The 24306-nt window shown below is 38.3% G+C and overlaps 1 protein-coding gene across 1 annotated transcript; it reads left to right on the top strand.

Moving 5' to 3' along the window:
* The first annotated feature begins 516 nt into the window (after positions 1-516).
* Positions 517-24306, top strand: SUCLA2 (succinate-CoA ligase ADP-forming subunit beta). Its single transcript, XM_068395576.1, has 11 exons — positions 517-656; positions 2632-2815; positions 12960-13059; positions 13259-13421; positions 16157-16285; positions 16709-16847; positions 18258-18419; positions 18500-18642; positions 21266-21386; positions 21688-21776; positions 23492-24306. The coding sequence occupies exons 1-11, from the start codon at positions 570-572 to the stop codon at positions 23564-23566; spliced, it is 1392 nt and encodes a 463-aa protein (XP_068251677.1). The 5' UTR covers positions 517-569; the 3' UTR covers positions 23567-24306.

The raw sequence follows: 24306 nt of genomic DNA, 5'->3' as shown, positions 1-24306 counted from the left end.
CGGTCTTCAGTTCAGTTTGGTAACTGATGTGCTTGAGTTATTGCACGAAGACAGCCTGAAACACGAAAAAAAAAAAATCCACAGTTAAAATATTGACAAATTTTCCACTTTGAAGCAGAAGCTTCAAAGGGCAGGGAGGGCAGAAAGGGCCGGGGCCCTCTCCTACCGTCTGACACGTACGGCGTCAGCCGGGGCCGACGTGGGCGGGACGGTTGTGGGGGGATTACAACCCTTTTTGGGATCGCTGTCAGATAACAACCTTTTTATAAAACGAAATCGTTGAAAAACGAGAGACCTGGAAGGCGGCTTGCCGCCCGCGCCCCCCCCCCCCCCCCCCCCCCCCCTCAGTCCGCCCCGGCAGGGGGCAGCACGACCGATCCGGGCACGGGCGGGGCCCTCGGAGACCATAGAGTCGCTCCTCCCCCCGCGCCGCGGGCGGTTGTCATTGAGGGAGCGGAGTCGCGCGAGCGCTTCCTGCTCCACCCCATTCCCTCTGTCCCCCTCCCGCCCCGTCTCGGTCGTAGCGCATGCGCACTGAGAGGGGCACCTGAGGGCGAAGGGGCTCAGCCATGGCGGCCTCCATGATCTGCAGCCGGGTGTCGGCCGGGCTGAGGGGCAACGGCCTCCGCGCTACGCTGTGCTCCGCCACGGCGAAGGTAGCGGTCGCTCGGGAGCGGGGGAGGGGTGGGCAGGGCTGCGCCAGGCCAGGCCAGGTCGGTCGCTGCGAAGTGACGGCGGGAGGAGCGGCCGTCTCATCCCGCTCCCGCAGCCGTTCTGCCCGGCCCTTCCCTGCCCTGCCATGTCGCGGCGTTGGGGCTGGCAGCCGTGTGCCCGCCTTTGGCGTACGTCCCCCCGGCAGCCGCTGTCGTTGCTTGAGGCAGCTCTTCCCGGCGTGCTTCCCTTTTCCTTCTTTTCCAGACCCCCCTCCCCTGACTTGCTTGGAAACCCAAATGTTTCCATCTCCGCCGTCACCTTACTCACACGAGGGGTCGGGCTGTGCCAGTAAACTTTTCTTCCAGCTCGCACCTCCCTGGTCTCTGCTGTTGTTTCCTGTGAATGCCTTTCCGGGGTACGGCCTTGTTTGTGGCTGCAGAACCCCTGGAAAACAGCGCAGACAAAAGAGCCGGGGAGTCTGAAGTGTGTAACTCTCCGTGCGGCTTGCTTCTCCTTTCACACACGGAGGAAGGTCGCTTTGAGTTCCCCTCTCGTGTTACGAACAGCCTCCCAGGGCCCGGCTGGTCACTCAGCGCCAGAAACAGCAGCGACAGCAGTCAACACCTCTCACTTGTGTTTCATGCCAAGGAACGGGCCTCCTGTTTGCAGAAGGAATCCTTCGGAGGTTAAATGGGCTCTGTGATTCGCTAGCTTGAAATGCTGTAGTAAAGTTCTTGTTTGTGTACTTACTGTATTTAAAATGAAACAAAATCTTAAAAATCCACTCTATGAGAGTTTTCCTAATACAGATTGATTTTTATAGTACATGTACCAGCGGCACATACTAAAAAATGAAAAATAAATGCAAAATTTTGCTTGTATCTAAGTTTGTTTTGTAGTCTTTTTAGATTGAATCTTCCAGTGCTAATCTGTGTTCATGGATTAGCTGAATTCAGTAGGTTTGCTTTTTGGTATGTGTATATAATTAAAGTCTTGTTCCTATACAGTGAAATACGAAAAAGGCACAAAAAATTTTTTACTTTTGTTGTTGATAATGTTATTGTTATGAAACACAGTTACTTTACAAGGTAACCTTTGGAAATCTATGTCATCTTAAAGTTCTTGAGTAGCTGTTCTTTTTTAAAAGGCACTGCTCATATAGTACCACTTCTGATGTTTTAAAATCAAAATCAGTTTCTCCCTGAATTGCTTTATACAGAATATCTATCAGAAATTCTTGGAGTTCTGTACATAGCTTTTGCAGGTGAAATTAAGGCTCATTCCACACTGGAACTTCCTGGATTAAATGTTAGACATGTTATATTTCACTTAGCATTTGAAATGTTAAAGTTACTTTGCACTTTTGGCAACCCTCTGATTCAGTGTAGATGTTTGAAATGGGTCCTAGCTAGTTTTTTTCTGTTTCATGATAGTCACATGAAGGCTGAACAGTCTGTTCTGTAGCAAATTAAATTCTCCATGTACAATCGCTGGAGCTGGTGTCACTTAGTTTCTGCTGCCCCTCTTCCCCAAGGCTTAGTTCTTAGTTTGAGAGACAGGGGCAATCTACCAAGATTTATGAATAAACCTATTCTGTGTAATTTTCTCTGTTCTCTTATGCTTCCAAAATTCCTCAAGGTTCTTTTCCCTACAGCTATATTCTTTAAAGTACTTAAATGCTAAGTACTCAAGGGCTTTTTTAACCCTGACAGTCCTTGTCAGTGCTAGCAGCTTCACCAGCTCTTTCCCGCTGCCTCTGTAAAACCTCACAAAACCCAATACCAGACCTGACATGAATGACTAATGTGGAAGGGTAATTTACCAGTGTAGGATTAAGTGTTCAGGTGTTTGCACTGGTACACTGAATTGTACTTGTTTAGTATGTAGACTTTTGTTAACCTAAACAAAGAGAGCAGTTTTTCACAACACAGTCATGTTCTTTTTGTTTTCTTTTACTTTTTTTTTCTTTTCCTTCAGGTACTTGGTGGAAGTCCAGGAATACTCAATAATCATGGATTTCAGGTGCAACAACAGCAACAGAGGAGGCTGTCGCTACATGAATACTTGAGCATGGGACTGTTGCAGGAGGCTGGCATTTCTGTTCCACATGGACTAGTTGCCAGGACACCAGATGAAGCTTACAAAATAGCAAAAGAAATAGGTATAATATTAAAGAGAACATATACAATATAGGCATGGGATTGATACAAGGTGTAACTACTTTTTCTGTCTTCCCTGGTAAGACATTTCTTGGAGTTCTAAATATACCTTCTCTTAAAGAGAGCCTTTCCTGTGAAGCAACTTTCTCGCGGATTTGAGTATTTACTTTGGAGCTGACATTTTCTTAATTTTAAGTTTTCTAATGCTCAAGAGCATTCAGTGCACAAGCACACAGTGAAATCATTTAAGTGACCTAGTTTTAAGTACACTCTTGGTCGTGTATTGAGACTTGTTTATGAAGCTAAACTGTGTCCCTGAAATTCCAGTGAGGAAGGACTTGATCCTACTTCTGTTAAAGGCTCTGAACATGTATTTCAGGCACCATCATTCCCATATCTCAAATGCTGCAGCTACTTTTCCTGTAACTTGCGAGTCTTGTTTAGAAGGAATGGGGCAGGTATAAATCGTATTAGCCTAGACTAATACAACTACCTAAACTTCTTTGAGATGAGTAATAGACTCTACTTTGTGCAAATCCTGGTTTTCTTTTTGCTCTCAAGCAAGGTTAGAGGAAATCTTGTGTGAAGAGCTTCAGTGGTGGTGGCAGGTAAGGCTTCTGGAGTCCAAGATCTCATATAGAACAGAAGATGCAAAGCATACTTACCTTTAGGCTGCAGAAGAAGAGTAAAATCCTATTCCTTTGTGAATGTGCTGTTCTGGCAGAATGCAGCTTTTCACGCAGGAGGGGAGAACTTCGATGGCTTGTAGTTATGCACTAAATTCCTGGCTTGTTGATGAAAAAGCATCCAATCTCCTTTGCCTAGTGCTTAAATACTTAATTTAGAGTTGAGCTTTACTTTTGGACTTGACTCTCCTATTAATTTGCCACTTTACCTACTACGTGTCTTAGTAAAATTTTTTGTTTTAATTTGGATGTTACGTAGAAGTCAGCGTCTATTGTTTGACGCATTAATACTGTTTTGTTTTTTTCAAGTTTAAAGCTTTTTTCCCAACTGGAAAAAATGTAGTAGGCTTGTCACAGAGTTTTAAGGAAGGACATTGCTTGTCATATTCCACTTTCACGTGCAAATGCCTAAATTTCTTTTCGCCTCCAAAAGGATACATTTGTAGTGATTCCTGGGGTTGTAGGTTTTGTTAGATTCATTTCAGTTTCATGGGTAGCTTTAATGCATGAAATGACATCTGAAAAAGAAAGTAGTTTTCTTCTGGAGCAAGTTATGCTGCTTTGTAATGTAGAAAGGAATTGAAAAGCTGCTTTTCCTTCAGATCTGATGTCCCAGAAATTCAGGTATTGTCTGCCTGCCACCTTTGTCTTGTTCCCATTAGAGAGTAAATGATACAAAATTATAACTTCATTAGTATGAAAGAAAGGTGTTAAAATACTTCTGTTCTGAGAATGGTTTGAAATTCAGACCCTCGGCTACAAGCTCACCTTGTAGAATGATCTAAACTTCACAAATCGGGCATACCCCTTTGCTTACATTAATATCTGCACAGACCTGCTAGCGGCAAGTGAGACAGCCTTTTCCTATGGCTCTTTAATAGACAGCAGGGAAACTCGCAGGTCCGGTTTCCTTCGGTTTGTTCCTCGTTCAGAGAGGAGTCCTATGGCAGAGTAGGTACATCTGATTGCTGGTTTATAGCTCTGTCTCATCCATGTGGCTTCATAGGTATGCCTTTTATCTGGAGTGTGTGACCCTGTGCCATTTCGTGGAGGTCAGAAAAATGAAGTTGTGAGGTGTATGAGTTAGCATCCTTTAGTAACCTAGAATAAAGGAATTCAGGGCTTCTGGTTGCCAGCCGTATACTGTAAGTTGGTGTGTGTTTGATGCTATGGCTTTCTTTGGTACTTGAGATGATGAAGGAAAGACTTCTCAAACGGAGAACACGCTGAAGGAGCTTTGATTTTTTGAGGCATTGCTCAAACATTGTCCAGAACTGATTCTGAATAGTGACAGATTATCCTTTGCCTCCAGTGTTTTGGATTTCTTTGTTATTGTAGCCATTTCCTCAGCAGTTTTCATTTAGTATGTACTTAAAAAAAAACCCCAAACCAAAAAAAGCCCCACGAAATCTCTAGCAGAATGAAAAAAATCTTGGTGTTTTTTTTGTCCACCTGCTCATTGTTTATTTTTGTTGTGTAAGAGTTGTTGCCAGTAGATACAAGATTATATTTTGCTTCTTTTTTATGTGTTAAACTGGTTTTTCAAATGTTTGTCTAAACTGTTGCAAAGACAGCTGGTAATACTGCTTGCTCTGTCTCCCTAGTGCTGACCCACATGCTCCTGATAACCTTTAGTCAGAACCCTGTCCTCTGTAAACTTGAGTTTGGCGTTGGGTTTATTTCCTTTTGCAGATACCTCACTCCAGTTAGAAATGGGTAACTTTTTATCCTAGTATATAACAAATACAACCTTCTCATTAACAGAGATGATCATAGTTTAGCTGTGGCTGTAGCTAAATCAATGTAACCCTGTTGTATGAGTAAAGCCAAAGCTTAACCATACCAAGGATTATTATCACTGCAGGGTACTAGTGTGTGGTAGAATCAAGCTGAGGCATATGAATGTTGCAGTTTGTCTTAGAGTGCACTAAATATTCTTTAAATAACAAAAGTAATGACATTTGTTAGAATTTCATTCTAAGTTATGCTTATCTTGAGGTCTGAAGTTAGATGAAATTGTCTGGAAGCCAGAAAGGTTGCTTCCTCTCCACCCCCTCCGTCTTTCTTGTGCTAAATATTTTTTTCTGCTAAAGACCAAAGTGTCCTAAAGAGAGCAAACTGTTTACCTATATATGAAGTAATTTTGAAACATATGTGAAGTAAAATACAGTATGTAAGCTTGCATTGTTTTCTTCCCTGTAACATTTTTCTAATATTTTTAAAGGAAACAGGTGAAATTAGATGCTGTGAGCAACTTTTGAGCAAAGATGACAGATCATGTAAGGAAAAAAATCTCGATTTTTTTTTTTTTTTTGCTGTTTTTTAAAAATTTGATTTCTGCTGCAACTGTCAGGTTTCTTAAAGTGCTGTTTTCAACTCAGATTTCTGTTCTAGCTGGATTCTGCAAATGATTATTGTTTTGCTTCTATTTTTTTAAAATCTTTTCTGTTGTGTCATGGGAAGGTTGGCCATTATAATTATTACAACATTGGTTTGCAATATAGCTTTTTCTTTTCATGTTTGTCTGGCTGCTGAGAGTCACCGTTGGAATTTGTTACTTATCACAAGCAGCTTTTGCCTATAAAGAGCCCTCCATCTCATTTCCAGTAAATTGTTATCACATGCTGGTTCATGAAACTTATTCTTTTAAAATAACTACTACTGAGTAATTCAGTCCCTGAGAGTAGGTCTGGACCTCCTGTAAGTATCACTGCTCAGTAGTTATTTGTGGGTTTTGCAATATGTGGCTCTTCATATGTTACATGAGCGTCTCACTTAAATTTCAAATAAGTGAGCTGATTAAATTCTGTTCCAGAGGGTTGATAGGAGGCTGCAGTATGTCTTGATGATTGCCACTAAGTTTATGGTTTACTCTTGGCCTATGCGTGCATTCCAGGTAGCACTGTGACCAGTGCTGATTTAGAAGCTGATATGCATTTGTTATCAAGAGCATGACTAATGAACCTAAAGACTATTTATTGAAGAACAGATGCTTCATAAGTGTGATTGCAGATAGCTCAGCAGAACACACTCTCTTAAATGTATAGTATTGCTCTTAAGACAGCACCTATGAAAGTGTATTGCTGTAACTGAAGTTTTGATGCTTCCTGACACCTTCCTCTGTTAACTGTTGTGTGGAAGGGAGTGACGTATTGTATGCCTGTAGAAAAGCCCACTTTTATGTAAAGCATATATTTCCATTCACGATGATTTGAGAAGTAAGACATCTGCAGTGATTAATATGTTGAAGCAGGTTTTGTATTCCGGTTGTTTTTTACGATTTAAGGATAGTGAATCCCATGGTTTTACGCTCATGTTGGACTGTCAAATTTTAGTAAAATAAGAAGCTATGCAGAATAGGAGGTGTTGGGAAACTGAGCGCATAATGTTTCACCTTTCTACACCAGAGTTCTTGAAAGGAGACTGAAAGCAATGGAGTCTGCTGCTACTTCTGCTGTTGCAGTTTACATCTCCTTATCAGTGTGGTTTATAAGGAATGATCTTTTTTTGGCGTGCTTTCTACAGAAGGATTTAAGTAATTGGCTTGGCTGTAATCCTGCAGACAGTTCTGTGATTAATATATGTTTCTTTTCAGATCTTTTAAGCTCTTTTCAATGTTATTTTATTTTTCTGTCTATTGCTTAAACATAAAACCTATATCTGTTTAAAAAAAAGTAATGCGTAAACCTAGGTAGATATTTATGAATAGTTTTGTTGATCTCAGGCTTAATTTAGTCAGGAACTACAGTGTAGTACAACATGTGCAATGACCTTCTTAGGTAAAGTGCTAGCTTTTTCTTTATTAGCTCTTCAAAAGAACAGGTATTCCAGGCACAGTGGCACAGAAGCTGGGGTGGTTTTCTCCTTAGTGTATGCCACACCTTCTTTGGTAGTCTGATTAAGTTTTTTTCTTTGTTCTGTGTTGCACTGAAAGCTCATATCTAGTTTTTTGTTTTAATACTTTTTGGTTGTTTTACCATTATCAGTTTTTCCTGTTTGTGAATTATTTGCTTGACTATGTTAACTGATGTCTTTTTAGGTTGTCTGTAGAGTCTGAAGCTCCAGAACATTTATTCAGATGTTGTAGGGTGTGGATGATGATCTAAGGTGGCGAACTTGTGCAGAAATCCCCCAGGTTTTTAAAACAACATGCTGTAGTGGTCAGTGCCAAGTAGATTTTTTCCAATTATGTTCCTGCTTACCTGATCAAAATGTCTAGATAACCAGCAGCAGTAGTCTAGAAACCCAACATTTATTTGAATTCTGGCAAACACTACTTTTTTGGCATCTTGAAGCTTACGTTTTGCTTCAGCCTTTGTTTTCTTCTATAGCACTTCACTCCTTTGGAATTCTAATATCAAAGCATGCTGTTGATAATAATTCACTAATTTAAATAACTCACCTAACCATCAGAATCAAATTTTGGCTGCTGTATTTTAATTACTTAAATTAAACTGTTGCCAAAAACAAACCTGTCTTGTGAGTTGATGAAAAACTTGATGCAATTGATTAATGTCAGGAAGTATTTGTGTAGAAAATAGTGGTTTTTAATAGATGTGAAACATCTTGTTCGCTCTCCTGACTGGTATTGTCCTTTCAGTGAAAGTATGAAGACTCCTGGCACATAATTATTTCAGTAATTATACTTTTGATTTGCATGAAATGATTCTTCTAACACTCAAAAGATTGAAGCACTGAAAAATTGTAATTTTGAAGTTAAATTCTAAATAACCGTACTTATTAGCAAAACACAGACAGTATACTCTGAAGAGGTTCTCTGCCTGTGTTGGCAGAATTAGGGTTGGCATACTCTTTATGTTGAGAGTTCTGTTGATAATACATTGTTAGTTACAAGCCCATCTTTCCCCTCCCTAATTCCAGTATATATGACAATATTGTTTAAACTTAAGAGTTTTTATTATATCTGTGCAACAAGAAAAAAAATTCTTTGTGTTATAAATGGAGATATATTCTTCCTGGAACTAAAAACTTTTAAATACAGAGTAACTGAGGCAAAAGTTTTGTGTCTCTGTCTCTCTCCTGGAGTAAATTTGCAGTTGAATGGTAGCTGAGAACTTGATTGGCACTTGTGTTGTTAACCTACCACTGCCTTCTGCTGTTGTCTGTTTTGTCAGGACACCTTAGGCTTGCATAGTTATCGTGAAGGTGTTTATAATATGCGGAAAGCAGTACTGCTGCTACAGCCAATATTAGGCAGAGAAGTGTCAATTAAAACTATTTGACAAAAGTCAGAATGGAAACTTGTAAAGCAGAACATTTTAACAAAGATTGTCTGCCCTAATCATCAGACTTTCTACTTGCATAGATAACTTAAGAGATACAATGGAACAAGTCTTCTTGCCTCTTAATAAACTTATCATAAGATTGTATTTTACTTAGATTAATGCATTCTTGCAAGAAGAAAGAGACCTTTCTCCCAGTTTGAAAGCTTAGGTTATGTAATCAGAACTATTCAATGGAATCAAATTATTCCTTCCAATCAATAAATATCAGTATTGCTAGAAATGAAGATCGGCCTGTTTCCTGGCTGTATTACTCTTTCACTGTCTAGTTAATAAACCATTGTTGAAGGTGAAGCCTATAGTGTTAGTACTGTATAGATTTTTGTTGTCCTGAACAGATAGATGCTAACTTGATTTCAGGCACGTGTTCTTGTTGGTATCTGCTCTTAATTTTCTAAACATTTCCTGATTCTTTCCAGGCTGCTTTACTTACATACACTTTTAGTGCCATTTTGTGGATTGATCTGTAGCTTGCTTGCCTGAGACATTAGCTGTACTAAAGGTTTGTTGTTTTGTTCTAGTGCCCTGTGTTAAGACTTTACCGTTTGTTACTGCTGCTGAAAGTAGATGTCCTGCTTTCTGTCCCAGTCACTTCAGTGTCCATGTGCTGGTCACATGGCGCACAGGCTTGCAAAAGTACTGTCCGCTGGATTAGCTTTTTTTTCTGGTATGCTTCAGGGCATGGTCACACAAATGCTTATGCTGGCACAAGAAAGAGGTCTGGTGTGAAAAGCTGAGGACAAGAGGCAGGACAGGACTGCTGCTGTGGTGTAGTGTTGGCTGGCATAAACTTTGCTAACTTTGTATTTGGATACCTGTTCTAGGGCAGAAACTGCTGGTTTTTGTTGAAACAAAAGCCTAGCAGTATTTCAAAGCAGTGTAAGCAGAACAGAGGGGCACAACTGTTGATACTGAGTAGAAAACGATGGTAGCTGCTGGTTTCCAAATTTTTTCTTGGGTTACTGTGTATCAGCAGTTCTCTGCTGTGTCAGATTGTGTGGTAATGCTGTAACACTGTGGAGATGAAGTGTGTGGCCTAATGTTTCTGTCCTCTAGTCTTAGGGTCACTTTAAATAGGAGCTGTAGGAAAAAAATGTTTATTGAAGAATAAACTTTCTGCATGGGTTAAGTTAAGGTTTTCTTGGTACATGTTATCTTAAATTTTGTTTCAGGTACATCTGTGCAGCTTAATTGCTTGTAAACATAGCTGGTCAAATAACCATTGAAGTGTTATGTGTTTATGCAATCAAGCAGCTAGTTTGCTTGCAGTGCTGTAGGAAAACAAATTACAAATCATTAATATCTTGCTCATTTAATGCCACAATTGTTGCATTCTTTTGCATAAGGGGTAGTCCAGTGATAACTTTGTTACAGCCAAAACTGATTGCGAAAAGTTTAAAGTTGTTTCTCATGTACTTTTTTCTGGATGTCTTTATATGTTGTCAAAGTGTAATCATGCATAATAATTAAATTATTACGAAATATCTTATGGGATCAGGGCAGTGGTGTGTCTAGCCCAATGCTCTGCCTCTTGTGGAGGCAAAAGAACATGCTATTTAGGGAGATTGTCAGCCTATTTTCTGCAGTCCATACCCTTCATTTCCCCCCAGCATTCCTAATTGTTGTGTTAGGAATATCAGAGGGAACATCTCTGCCCAGTTCCTTTTGAATCTCCTATTCTTCCTTCATGACTCATGTCAGGCTTCGGTATCTTCTGTGTAAAGAAGTGTCTTTTTTTTTCTTGCACCTTTTTAAAACTGACTTCCCTTGATAGATGGCTTTTGTTTCTGGCTGGTGTAGACCAGGAAACAGAATGTATGATGTACTTGTAGTTGTGTGTTCTTGCTCTGTCCCTCACCAGGTATGGCTGAAGACCATAATCATGTTCCTGCTTTGTTCTCTTTTGATAGATTTAAAGAAGTGCCAAGCTCTTTTAGTCTCTTCTTGTAATGGAAGCTTTTCATTTTAGTGACTATCCTAGTAGACAGTCTTTCCCATTGAAAATTACTTCTATGATCATGGCCAGAACTAAACATAATGTTCCAGCTGAGATCTTACCAGAGATTTAGCTGGCATCTGGTTCTGACTTGTTCAGATTCTGGTCTTCATTGTTGGGAGGACTAATTGCTACAAAGACGGTGCCTGTGCATTAACTTCGTGGCTTTCCTGGAAACTTCTCTGTAGAAGCAACTTTTACCTTCTGGACTTAGTGTAGGAGATGAAAAGTAGGGTGGAGAAATAGGACCCTCTCTTCTGAACTTCCTAGTGGATTGTAAGTTAAATTTCTTAGTCTTGATTACTAAGTATATCAATTCTGAATCTTTGCCAGATATAAAATTTCTGTAGAAAGCTCAAAATAATAAATTAAATAATACTGTGAATATTTTAAATCTTAAATATTTGAGTCCCTTCAGATTCTTGCAAAGTAGCCCAGGTGGATCCTCTATGAACAAGGGAGCAAGTGCAAGTGTGGTGTTTTTTTGTTTGTTTTTTAAATCTCTTCACAGAGAAGTATTTTCCTCTCTCTTTTGTATTAACACTGATAAGTCAAGCTTCTCCAAATTTTGTGTTCGTATGTACATACAAGGTAAATTGTGTTCAATGGATGGAGCTTTATTTAAGCTCGCATGTTGGAGTAATATGGCTTCATTTATCCATGAAGCTACTATTTATAATCTTACTCATACATGAGGCTTAGTGTTTCCTAAAGCAAGCTTTGTACTTGACGTAGTTGCATAAAAGTTGGTCTCATGAATAAAAAAGGCCCAAGTCTTGATTTGCATGACCTCTAGAAAGTGTGTTAACTTTCTTGATTGCCAGTACTTAGTAGCTATAAAAATAGTTACCTTCAGGAACTGAATTAAATATTAGATAATAGTCTATAGTGAATCAACATATACTTCCGTGTTTATAACCTTCAGGCTTCTTGTGCCAAAGAACTTCATATCACTTGTGAATTCAGAGATAGGTTGTTACCTAGACAGTAAAGAAATAAAATCTGCAAGTAGCTAGGCGTAGTAACTTGAGCATTCCGTTTGCTATAGCCACCCTAGCTTGTGATGTTATGCAAGTTTAATTTTATCTGGCCAGGCAGCATGCAGGTCAAAACAGGAATCAGACAACTTTTTTGTCTGACGTAATATTTTTCAGTATGCATAGCGGCTAGCTTTGCTCAAGTACTGTAATTTTTCTCAGGCTTTTCCATGGCTGCCTTTTCACATCGAAGAGAACAGGAAGTTCGTTCTTTGCTCGGAAAGACCGGCATGGCTTGAGAAAAGATGGGATGTGCTGCACAAATGTGAATGGGGCAGCTCTTACATCTTGCTGTCTAGCTGCTCTCTGCAGTGTATTCAGTGTAATTGAACTTTAATAATAACTCAGGGCTTTGTTTTTCTTCCTTTATCACCTTAAATGACTTGATGAACTTTTTTTCTTTGCTTTTGTCTTTCAATGACGCTTCAGAATATCCCAGTTGATTTTGGTTGTATTCTCATACTTCACTTTTTAAACCCAAATGCACAGTTTCCCCTACCTAGAAGAATATTTTGGAAAGGAACTTTAAAACAGTTAAAGGCAACTAAAGGGCTTACTCTGCCTACTCTGGGAAAAATAGTGGATTTGCTTAGGCCACTTGTGCAAAGCACTCAAGCTTAAGCATCAGTGCTCTGCTGAATGGAAGCCATAGTGGACCTGCAAGTTGACTTGGGTAAGTGCCATAGTTACATGTCATTGCTGAGAAGATAGTTGTTACAGATGTAGGGTATTTGCACTTGATTGAGGAAGATCTTGCATCATGGTGTGTCGGATATTCAGTTTCATCTTGTTAATAGTCTGTGAGATACTAACCTTTTAATCATTTGTGATTCAAATGTGTTAAATATGTATCAGAACACTCAAAGTATCAACACTTTTGGATACTAACTCACCAAGGTTTATTCACAGAACAGCTAAAGTTAGAATTTGTGGATGGTTTGTGACTTTTGAAATAACCTGTGTGAGTTCCAATACAGTCTTTCATTCACATATTTGTGTTTTGAATCTGGAAGGTGCGGGTGGTGGAGAAGAGGGGATAAATGATAACAGCCTTTACTATTTGACCTGGGGCAATTCGTTTTAGTTGTCATAGATGACAAATTTTGGGTTTTCTTTCATTCTAGGTTCAAAGGATCTTGTGGTAAAAGCACAGGTTTTAGCTGGTGGTAGAGGAAAAGGAACATTTGAAGGTGGCCTCAAAGGAGGAGTGAAAATAGTTTTTTCGTAAGTTTTTTTTCTAAATTATCCAACCAAGTGGGAAAATTGCGAAGTTTCACATTATGAATTGAACCTGTTGCTTAGTTTAAAATCAGTATTTTACTTATTAACCTTGAAATAACAAAAATTAGATAAGATTTTTTTTTAAGCTACTTGTGTTTTTCCAGCAGTTTCTTTGTCACATTCTGAGCTTCTTTTATTCTAGTCCAGAAGAAGCAAAAGATATCTCCTCCCAAATGATTGGAAAGAAGTTGTTTACCAAGCAGACAGGAGAAAAGGGCAGGATATGCAATCAAGTATTTATCTGTGAGCGCAGATATCCCAGGAGAGAATACTACTTTGCAATAACAATGGAAAGGTCGTTTCAAGTGAGTAATATTAGAAGTAGAAGTAAACTAATTAACTTATTATAGCTGAATTTAAAAAAACCCTAGAACTGTTTACTGTACCGGTCAATTGCTTTTGAGAGTCAGGAATATACATGAGCTAAATTTTGTTTCCTAGTATCTCGTGACTGTATGGTTGCCTTAGTGTTTAAATGCTTTAAAAATGTAATGCTACAATTTCAAATTAAGGAATAATAAATGAGTGTCGGTAGCCCCAACTGAAGTTCAGAGTCATGTGGCTGAAGGGGAGACGAGTGGAATGAGGGGGTTATTTTCATTTTGGTTTTAGTTTGCACTTATCTACCAGATAGTCATACTAGAGTTTAGTTTAAAAATGCAGCTATGTGTGTGCATGTACATGTACATACTATTTAAGAGTATCAGGAACAAAATGAGTAAAAGTATTTTGGAAGAGCCGATGGTTCTGGATAAATCAAACATCCTTTTTGTCCAATGTGTGGAGGTTCCTAGAGGTGCACAGGTGTGTCACTCAATTTTGAGAGTGCTGGTAGCTTTCTTATGCCAGTGCTCTTCGGGAACTGGTAAGAAGATTTGGGCTTAGAAGTCTGTCTTCAGAGCTTTCAAGAAGATGAAAGCCATAGTCTCTCCTGTTTGTATGTTCGGTATGTGTGGGTATGTAGTTTTTTAGACTACAATTCAAACCTAGCTACTGAAATGTGTCAGTGTATTTTCTGACAGACTGGTGTTCCATTATGGAGCATAGAGCATGGATTGCTAAATAACTTCAGCAAAGCCAGGATAAAGCAGATCTTGGAACTCTATTTTATAAAGCTCAGCAAAAACTGTTGGTCTATCCAGATGCTTGAGAGTTTGCAGAGATACTGCTTTTGGTAATTAGAGGAGTATCTCTGGCATGAGTATGAAACAATTTTCTGTGGAGGAATGAGGAAACTAGTCTTTTTTATTGCAAAAATGGGAGTTAAATATTGTATTTGTTCTTTACTCTTCCTCTGTAGTGTTCTTTCTGATAGGAAAGTATCAGTTGTGTTGGATTTTAGTACAATTATGTGACTTGGGCACCTGCATTCTCTTGTACTCTTATTATAAAGCTGGGAAGATCCAAATGTTACAGTACACACCTCAGATTTACCACAAGGTGGCATTAAAATACTATAAATGGCTGGATTTTATAATTTTCAAATTGTGTACTATTCAAGCAAGCATCCTTGTGGAAATAAAATTTACTGTAACTGATTTAAGCAAATTAAAGAAAGGAAATGTATTTTTCTAACTTGCTCTTGTATAAAAAAAATCTTATTAGTGTACACTGAGCATAACTATGTGGATTATTGTCTTGATAGGGATGTGCTTTGTTTTTACTGCTGACTTATAAGTCATGTTTTTAGATGTGCTTGTAATTGCTGTAACTTTTCTAGGATGCATATGATGAAGAAATGCCTTTCAAAAGAAGGAAGTATGAAGGTTGAATAGCACACTCTGAATTTCTGATGTTATTGCAAGCTTCTTCCTTTAAGGGGAGGAAAAAAGTCTGTAAAATAGTCAATTGAAAGTGGAACTTGATGTCTCGGGTGTTATTCTCCAATAGGTGAAAGAGTTCTTATGTTTTAAGCAAAGCTGTTCGCTTTGGTCAATTCTGTGGAACAATGAGTTATTTTTGTAGTGTGTTTGTAGCTTCCTGACTCTGTTCAGGATATGAATATCCAGAAATGTTCATTGTGTTGAACCTTGCTATTAGATGTAGGATAATTCACCATCTGTATGTTTCCATTTGGAAGGATGGTGATGGGAGGGGAGTGGTGTCGTTATTGTTTTCTGAATCAGTATCACACTTTCTGTAATTAATTGTCAACAGTTATAAGGCTGTTTAATGTTTAAGACCTATGCCGATATGAAATGCTGCCTTAGTACACTAGCTGTCATAATCCATGCATGGGTGGTGATAAGGGAAGGTAGGTTGAGATGATACAAGTGAGTGTATCTTTACTGTAAATCGAAGGACTGTTCTCATGGGGAGAAATATTTAGGTTCCATGCATCTTTGATGCTTCTGTTGAGATTTAGATAGTTTCTTTTTAGAAAATCTCTGCTGCAAATGTTGTCAGTTCTGGTTTCATAATTTCTTTTATTATTGAATAATTGAGAGCTGTTTTGTCAGAACTCTGTGACTTACTTTCAGTGATGGCTATAGTTATTGAGCTTTGTGATCCTAGTGAACAGGAATAGTTTGCAGTAATTTATCACTAGGTTCTGCAGACCTGGATTTGTCCTTGGAGTTGGAGCATGGCAGAATGAATAAATGAGTGCCTGGCATTCGATGTGTGTTTGTGTAGGGGTGAGTGAAAAAGAGGGAGATGAGAAGGCTGTTCTTTTTTTGGTGACAACCTGAAACATGAAACACATATGATCACTCAGTTGAATCTTTCTATCAAAATTTAAAACTAGTATGTCTGTGTTAATTGCTCTGTTGCTATACAAAGGAAAGTTTTCCTTATTAAAAGAAATTGGACCTCACATACACCTTAAAATTTGGAAAGTATTATTAAAAGGTTTGATATAGATGTATTGAATAGATAGTAACGTTCTCCTGAACGCATACAAGTAAAATGCCCAAATAAAAAAAATTCCAACTAACAACAAGGTTTTATTGCTGTGAGGTATCTTATGGGAAGAACTAAGTTTAAATTGTGTGGTATGAAATTACTTACGCTCTTTTTTTTATTTCCCTTTTTGTTCTAGGGTCCTGTGCTGATAGGCAGTTCTCAGGGTGGTGTTAATATTGAAGATGTTGCTGCAGAGAATCCTGATGCGATAATTAAGGAACCCATTGATATAGTAGAAGGCATAAAAAAGGAGCAAGCTGTTAGGGTAATTGTTAATGTGGAAAAGTACACATTACTGAGGATGGGAGGGTTGGTTGTAAATTTTGTAAAGTGTGTGCATGCATTCAACCTGCTGAGTTGTCTTAAAGCCTTTTGACATTTTGAAACAGGTTTGAACTAGATATTTAAGTACTTTTAGGTGATAGTGTAAATCCAACTCTGCATGGCAGTGCTTTATCTAGCTTTTATATAGCTTTGTAAAGGCATGTGATGATGACTTTTTACTAGCTCTTTTTTAGGATAAGTGCAGTGTTTTGTATTGAAAGCAATCTTTTAAAACCCAAGAGTTATTTTTTTTTCCCAGGAATTCAATTGACACTGAAATAACAGCTAAACTGGGACATTCCTAGTTTGTAACTAAATCAAACCCTGAACATCAGTTAACTGATAACCAATCTTTTACTTTCAGCTTGCCGAAAAAATGGGATTTCCTCCTAATCTGGTGGATGAAGCAGCTGAAAACATGATCAAATTATATAATCTCTTTCTGAAATATGATGCTACCATGATAGAAATAAATCCTATGGTGGAAGATGCATCAGGAGTTGGTAATGTTTTTTTTTTTCATATTCTTCATGTAACAGCTTGACATTTTTGTAAATCTAAGTTAGGTGCTTTGCACTGCTAAAACTTCAGCTGGATACAGCAAGAAGACTTAGTATTAGCGTGGTATGTTGAAAAATGAATTTCATAAAGCATGTAAGTTTGAGAATCTAAGCACAGTAGATATCTACTCTTAATTGCTATGTAGGATCTTAAGTTTAAATACCTTCCATTTTTGTTGTTGTTTTATTAATTTAAAAAGAACACATCTTCCACTCTTGAGTGTTTGGCTACCCAGTGTAAGGCATTTCTGGAAATTGGGTCTTTTTAAAATTCATGAATTGAAACTTGAGCCACCTTGTGTATTCAAAGTTGGTACTGAAAAGGTAACCAGTATAGTAGCACCTTCTAGAAATCTCCTGCCTTTACTACTCAGGCATCAGAATGACTGATTGAGTTTAATGTATTGAAAGACTATAGGTGTTTAAGTGATGTCTTGATGTTTACTAGGTTTTTAGCATATCCAGTTGCAGAATAGTTAGTTAATATTAAATCACAGCCAATTCCCCTCTCACCAAAAAATACATCTGTGGGGCGTATTTGTGTTTGAACTCAGGTACAACAGTTATAAATTTAAACATGAATGTAGTTCCTTCAACAAAGGTTACAATTACACTACTGTTACTGTTTTTTTAAATAATACTGCTTAAATGAACAGTACGGATCAGTCTCTCCCATCTGTTTCTTGTGCCTTGTCATTTTTATATCGTCTGTAGTGACGGGTAGAAATGAAGTCTTACGTTTGTACAGACAGAAGCTTAGTTCTGATGTAAAGAATCATAGAATGGTTTGGGTTGGAAGGGACCTTAAAGATCATCTAGTTCCGGCCCCACTGCCGGGTTTTCCATGTCACCTGCTATGTCTAAGTGAAACTTACTTTTGTGTGTATCCTTCTGACACCTTTTCTTCCAACTCTGGTGTTTTTTCATTGTGTTTCTGTGTGCTTACATGCATGCACACACACATTATATATTTAATTTACAATCAGAAAACTAAGAGGGATTAAAAAAACCCAAAACAGACCCCCAAAACAGAGAGAGATTAATTTTATGCTAATTCTGAAGCATAATTTGCCCAGATTTATCAAACAGCTTGTTGTAAGCTTCTTTGTTTTTAGTGTCTCAAGAAATACAGCTATCTTCCCTTTTTGTGCAGTTAAAGGGACTTAACTGATTGTGTGGGTAAACTGAAGAGAATCTTGTATTTACGTACAGTGCCCAGTGTGTCTTTTCAGCAAAACTTTGGATTGCTTGAGCTAGCTGCCAAGTTTGACTTAACATACTTTAACATATTCATGTAGCAGTTGAGCCATTATTCTAGTATTAAGTGATGGTTTGGGTTTTTTTTCCTTTCAGTGATGTGTATGGATGCAAAGATAAACTTCGACAGTAATTCAGCCTATCGTCAGAAGAAGATCTTTGATATGCAGGATTGGACACAGGAGGATCAGAGAGACAGGGACGCTGCAAAAGCAGATCTCAACTATATAGGATTGGATGGAAATATAGGCTGCTTAGGTGTGTTCTATGTAATGAATTTTAAATGACCTAATGGATTTATAAACTGAATTCCTAAAGTTATCTTTATTCTCCTATAGTCAACGGTGCTGGTTTAGCTATGGCCACAATGGATATAATTAAACTTCATGGCGGAACTCCAGCAAACTTCCTTGATGTTGGTGGTGGTGCTACAGTGCAGCAAGTGACAGAAGCCTTTAAGCTTATTACCTCTGATAAAAAGGTGAGGGAAGAGTTGGCATATCAAGGTCCTACACAGTGGTAAAACAGGCTATGATTTGAAAGGCAATGCTTAGTGCATGTTCTCCAGAAAACATGTTTTTACAAGCATAGAATTAAAAAGGGAAGAAAATGGAGATGTTAGCTTAATCTTGGTGCAAATGAAGAAGGCTTGAAAGCCTTTTGAATTTTTTTACCTTTTAAAAATAGGTTCTTTGACTGAGTACTGAGTAGGTGGATTTGTGCCCTCTGGTGTAAGTTACAGCTGTATTTGAATCTTTGAGTCAGAAACTTGCCTGCCTGCTGTTTAAACAGAAACCAGTGTTCAGATGGGTTTCCTTTTTTTTTTTTTTTTTTTTTTGCTTTTGGGCCCATTTTTTGGCTGGATCTGTTTTGTGCATAGAGTTGTAGAGATGAATATTCACTGTGCTGTGCACAAACAAGTTTTTAAGGTACTGATTATATGTAATGTAAGATAAAATAACTTCATAGTGGGCTTGGAAGGGCATTAGTGTTTTATCCTATCAAAAGTTTATCAGAAGTGTTTGAATATTATTAAAATAATAAATTGGTTGAAACTAGACAAAGAGCTCTACCATCCCAGAAAGACAATGCAAGCACTGGACTGATGGTCTACATAGAGGTGATTATCCCAGTGGGAACTTGATGGTAGCTTGGGCCTTTTTAAAAAGAAAGGAAAATATAAAAAAGAGGTAACGGAAAAAGGTGGGAGTGACTTGCAGGACCTGGTAATGGTATGCTACTTTTGCACCAGAATTTCATGCACCACTTGCTCATCTCTGGAAAAGGCCAGAAACAGATAGTGAATGATTTTACAGAGGAGCTCAGTCTCTTCCCCATTGGAAAGATTTTTGCTAACAAATGAAGGGTCTGAGACACTCTCCAAGAGTGTTATGGAATCATAGAATCATTTAGGTTGGAAAAGACCTTTAAGACTCATAGAGTCCAACCATTAGCCTAGCACTGACAAATCCAGCACTAAACCACGTCCCTAAGTACCACATCTACACGTCTTTTAAATACCTCCAGGGATGGTGGCTCAACCACTTCCCTGGGCAGCCTTTTCCAATGTTTGACAACCCTTTCGGTGAAGAAATGTTTCCTAATAACCAATGTAAACCTCCCCTCGTGCAACTTGAGGCCATTTCCTCTCATCCTGCCACTTGTTACTTGGGAGAAGAGACCGATACCCACCTCGCTACAACCTGCTTTCAGGTAGTTGTAGAGAGTGATAAGGTCTCCCCTGAGCCTCCGTTTATCCAGACTAAACAGCCCCAGTTCCCTCAGCCACTCCTCATAAGACTTGTTCTTTCTTCACTTTCTTTCAGCAAACTGAGGGAAAAGTGAGGGGCACAGGCATAGAGCACCTGAATTACAGAGAGAAGAGAAGAAAGAAGGAAGAATCTGCGGGTTGTTGGTTTGGGACAAGTTCTTGCAATGACAGTTCTGTGCTGATGGCATGGACATAGGGTGTCCAAACAACTTTGCCTTTTTGCCTTCCTTCAGCTGCTCACTATTTTATCAAAAAACGATGACTGTAGCTGGGATTCCTGGTGCTGAAAGTCAAACAGCTGTAAAGCCCACTGGTGTCATGGACTGCATTCTTGCTGGCACTCTGGGTTCAGTTCAGGGGTTGTTTGGAACAGCCTTCTGGGGTGCCAGTTTAAGTTGCTTCTACCCATTAGTAGTAGGAGCAAGAACAATGTCACACAAATGAGCTAGTCTAATTGCAAGATAATGAGGACGAAGCTACTGTTTATTGACCAGTTGCACATTAACGTTTTGTCTTGTTAAGTTTATTCTGTCCTCCAAGGCTGTCTACCCATTTTTGCTCCAGCTTTATTCCATCTTTCACCATTGACTGTGATCTTTTTACACCTCCTTTCCACCACATGAGTAGGAAAAAGACTTTTCCTTTAACCTCAGGCTTAGACCTCCTGAGTAACACGTATTTCAGATTGCTTACCTCTAAGCGTGCTAGCTTTTAACTAAACTGTATAAACAGTGTCTTGTGTATGAGTTTTGTAAATTTTCTGTGTTCTTTAGCGTGGCTTCTTCAGTATGTGGAGGTGCTAGTGTGGGAGGTACCTCTGCTGGAGTAGTGTTAGAAATGGGAAGATAAACAGTTGACAAATTAAGTTGTTAAATGACTTTACTGAAGTTTCATCTGTTTGATTTGCTTGAAGAAAATCAAATGGCTGTCTTTATCAGTCATGCTCAGAATGTTCTGAAGTAATGTACAGTGTTGGCTTGGTACAGAAAATGGGTGCGTGTCTTTTCAAGCAGCTACACAGAATACACACTGTGAGTTAGAGAAATGGCTATTGCTTTCAACACATGCTGGATTAAAGGACAGTGTGGAAGTTTCCTGGGACAAGCATTTTTGCAATAAAGTTTTCCTGAAGTAACTGTTCTGTTATGTGACTTTATAGAACAGTACTCCTGTTGCCGATGTCCTCTAGAACAGAAATGTTCCCTGTCTTTCTCAAAGTCCCATGTTACACTTATGGAGCTTGGATTTTCCTTAGTCTGAAAGGCTGAGTGGTGCTTTTATCTGCTGTGCCTCTGGCCATTTTTTAACATGAATATTGTCATTGATTCTGTAGGTACTGGCTATTCTGGTAAATATTTTTGGTGGCATTATGCGATGTGACGTGATAGCACAAGGCATCGTTATGGCAGTAAAGGATCTGGACCTAAAAATACCTATTGTGGTACGGTTGCAAGGTGAGTGTGCTTTGGTACATGTTAAATATATTTCTGTCCATATTGACAAATGTTCTTGAGCTTATATATTGCGTAGCAAGTTGCCTGTAAGGTGAAGACTATGGAAAAATAAGGCAAACCTTGAATTTAAATGGTGAGGATTAGCAAGTTAATAAAAAGAGATTTCCTGCTTATATAACTACTAAAGTTGTGTTCTAGGTTTATTCCCTAACTTACTTTTGGAACAGGCTTCCTAGAAAATATGAGAATACTCTGGTAGTAGTAGTCTCCTGTTCAATGTGTGGCATTTTATCTGTTTAAGGTACACGAGTTGATGATGCCAAAGCTTTAATAACAGCTAGTGGCCTCAAAATCCTTGCGTGTGATGACTTGGATGAAGCTGCAAAAATGGTAAGATAGCTGGTTGCGGATATTCTTTTCAGAACATAGCATCTGTTGCAGAATATTGAAAAGATGAAACTCCATTCCATCAACTAAAGGTAGCTTAGGATAAATCACAGTGCCAGTTATTATCAGGGCCTGAAACAAATGTTTTACAAATTAGTAAGTATGTATTTTGTAAGGAGAACTACTACACTATCAGAAGCTACTATACCCCAGAAATTTCTGTGTTTAGGACTATTTTTTCCTTTTTTTTTTTCCTCCTCTGAGAAGCAGGTTAAAAAATAGATTAAAAAAAAAACCAAAACAGGTAAATGACCAGATCAGTCACTCTCTTTGGTAGGGGAATGGCTAAGAGCTTAGCTTTATTAATTTATTTATTTTAAATACTTAAATTGAGGTAGCTGAAAAATGTGATGTAACACTTACGTTGGCAGGCCACTATATTTCAGTGTGCATGATTAAAACGAAACATAGTTGATTGTCCTGTTGCCTCATAAGGTAATTAGATATTCAGACAGGTTGGTTGTGATATTTTTTTGTGTGTGTGTGTTTTGTTTTGCTTTGGGGTTGAAGCTCTAGAAGCAGCTTGGGATTGCTTGGAGGAACAACTTGCTTAGCTGGACAGTATGGCCCTCTGTTGTAAGGAATAGTATTAAGTCCTGCTAGGCTGATCAAGCTTTGGTTGGGTCAATGGAAATCTTCCCTAGCAGTACGTCTGGGTCTTTAAGCTATATTGCGTCTACGTATTTCATCTTCTAAAGCTGCTGCTGAATCTGAAGTTCTCAGCTGAATCTGGAGCCATGCAAATTGAGTTAAAATTCGTTTTGTAATCTTAAATTATCTGTATCTGTAGAAGCACTTTTTGAAAGGATTATAGTTGGTTTTGTATGTTGCCCATCAGTAATTCCTTAAACAGGTTTATGTAAGATGATGCCATGAGTGCAATAAACAAACAGATGACTGATTAGAGTAATAAGCTTAGCATTCAAAGCAGTAATTATAACCAGTGATGTTAAAAAGTATTTTTTTCTACCTAAATACTCAACAGATGTCTGTAAATTATTCTAGCTAACTAGTATTTTAGGTGCTTTTGAAGTTAAGTAATGTGGACAAGAAAAACATACTACAAATGTCTAGCAAGAGTGAAGATGAAAATTTCTAATTGCAAAAAATTGGAGGGCATCTGGTAGATTTTCTATCATGGGCAAACTTATAGTTCTGAATCTTTTTTTTCCTAAAGAGCCACTTACTCAGTTACAATATTTGATTCCAAGCAGGAAGTAATTCATAGAGATTTTGAGTTACTATGCAGGAGAAGTTGAAGCTCTATAAGGTATCAAAATAAGATCCAGAAATGCTTGCAACAAAAACCTCAGAGGAGAAATAGCTTCATATAGAGTCTCTTGTGAGTGGGTACCCCACCACCTCCCAAGGAAACAAGGTGGCACATGAAGTTTAAAACTTGTAGCATTTTATCGAAGTATTTGGATGTAAATGAGAACCAGACATTGTATAACTGAGAGAGACGTTTTCTAAGACTTGACTGATCTTTCATTTAAAAGTGATTAAGAAGCAGTGGACTAAGTAATAATCTGCCTCCCCCTGCCCAGCCTTTAAGATCTTGCTGATGATTCTCTGGCATGACTTTGTTTGAAAAGATTGGTGCAGCTCACTCAAGTTAGGATTGTTTTGAAATTAAGTCTTTCTGTTCTGTTTTTCAGGTGGTGAAACTCTCTGAAATAGTAACCTTAGCAAAACAAGCTCAGGTGGATGTTAAATTTCAGTTGCCAATTTGATCTGAGAAATGTCATGCCAGTGTCTTAACATGTTCTCGGATATACTGTGTTCTGTGGGATATTTTTCTTTTTTTTTGTGTGGAGGTTTTGATTCTTTGACAGGCGCACAAACTGAAGTACCTGGTCTTTAATGTTAACATTCAGAATGGCCAGAGTTCTTGTAAAAGCGTGTATTGCTGATATTTAGTCCTTCTTAGTTGTTCTCAAGCCTCCAGCTTCTGCTGCAGAATGTCACTTGCAATATACTTCTGCGTTGTCCAAAGTAAAGCTTCTGGTTGAAAAATAATTATTCTGAATAAATTCTAAAGTGACTTTCCTTGTAAATTTGTAGTAGCCTTGGTTAAAAGTACATATGACTAGATTATCTAGTTGTCCATGTGGAGAAATGTATTGAAACGGTGTTTTATATTGAAGACAGTTGTACTTATCAGTATAATGGACATGAGCAAACCAATCATTATTTATGAACAGGTGCGTTTGAACTTGATCAGAAACATTTTTAGAAGTGCTTCACTGAAGTGGCTGGTAACTCTTCTGGACAACGTGTTTAATCACTACAAAATATACTGTAGCACTTAAGATTTTTCATTATTTCCAGTCCTTACAAAAAAGCATCGTGTAGTTTTGTATATGAACAAGCATTTACCAAACTTCAAGGAGACAGAATACATAGAAAATTTAAATGTCTATTGTACATCGCTAACAAAATTGTACATTAATAAAATGTCTCCTAAAACTTT

This window comes from Nyctibius grandis, chromosome 2 (assembly GCF_013368605.1).
Source record: "Nyctibius grandis isolate bNycGra1 chromosome 2, bNycGra1.pri, whole genome shotgun sequence".
NCBI classification, from domain to species: Eukaryota; Metazoa; Chordata; class Aves; order Nyctibiiformes; family Nyctibiidae; genus Nyctibius; species Nyctibius grandis.
The sequence above is the reverse complement of the archived record's forward strand: the minus strand, read 5'-3'. Positions and strand labels throughout refer to the sequence as shown.

Coding starts and splice junctions, on each gene's coding strand:
- SUCLA2 (XM_068395576.1), top strand. CDS start 570: ATGGCGGCCTCCATGATCTGCAGCCGGGTGTCGGCCGGGCTGAGGGGC. Junction 2,816..12,959: donor CAAAATAGCAAAAGAAATAG/GTATAATATTAA, acceptor CTTTCATTCTAG/GTTCAAAGGATCTTGTGGTA. Junction 18,643..21,265: donor TTATTACCTCTGATAAAAAG/GTGAGGGAAGAG, acceptor TTGATTCTGTAG/GTACTGGCTATTCTGGTAAA.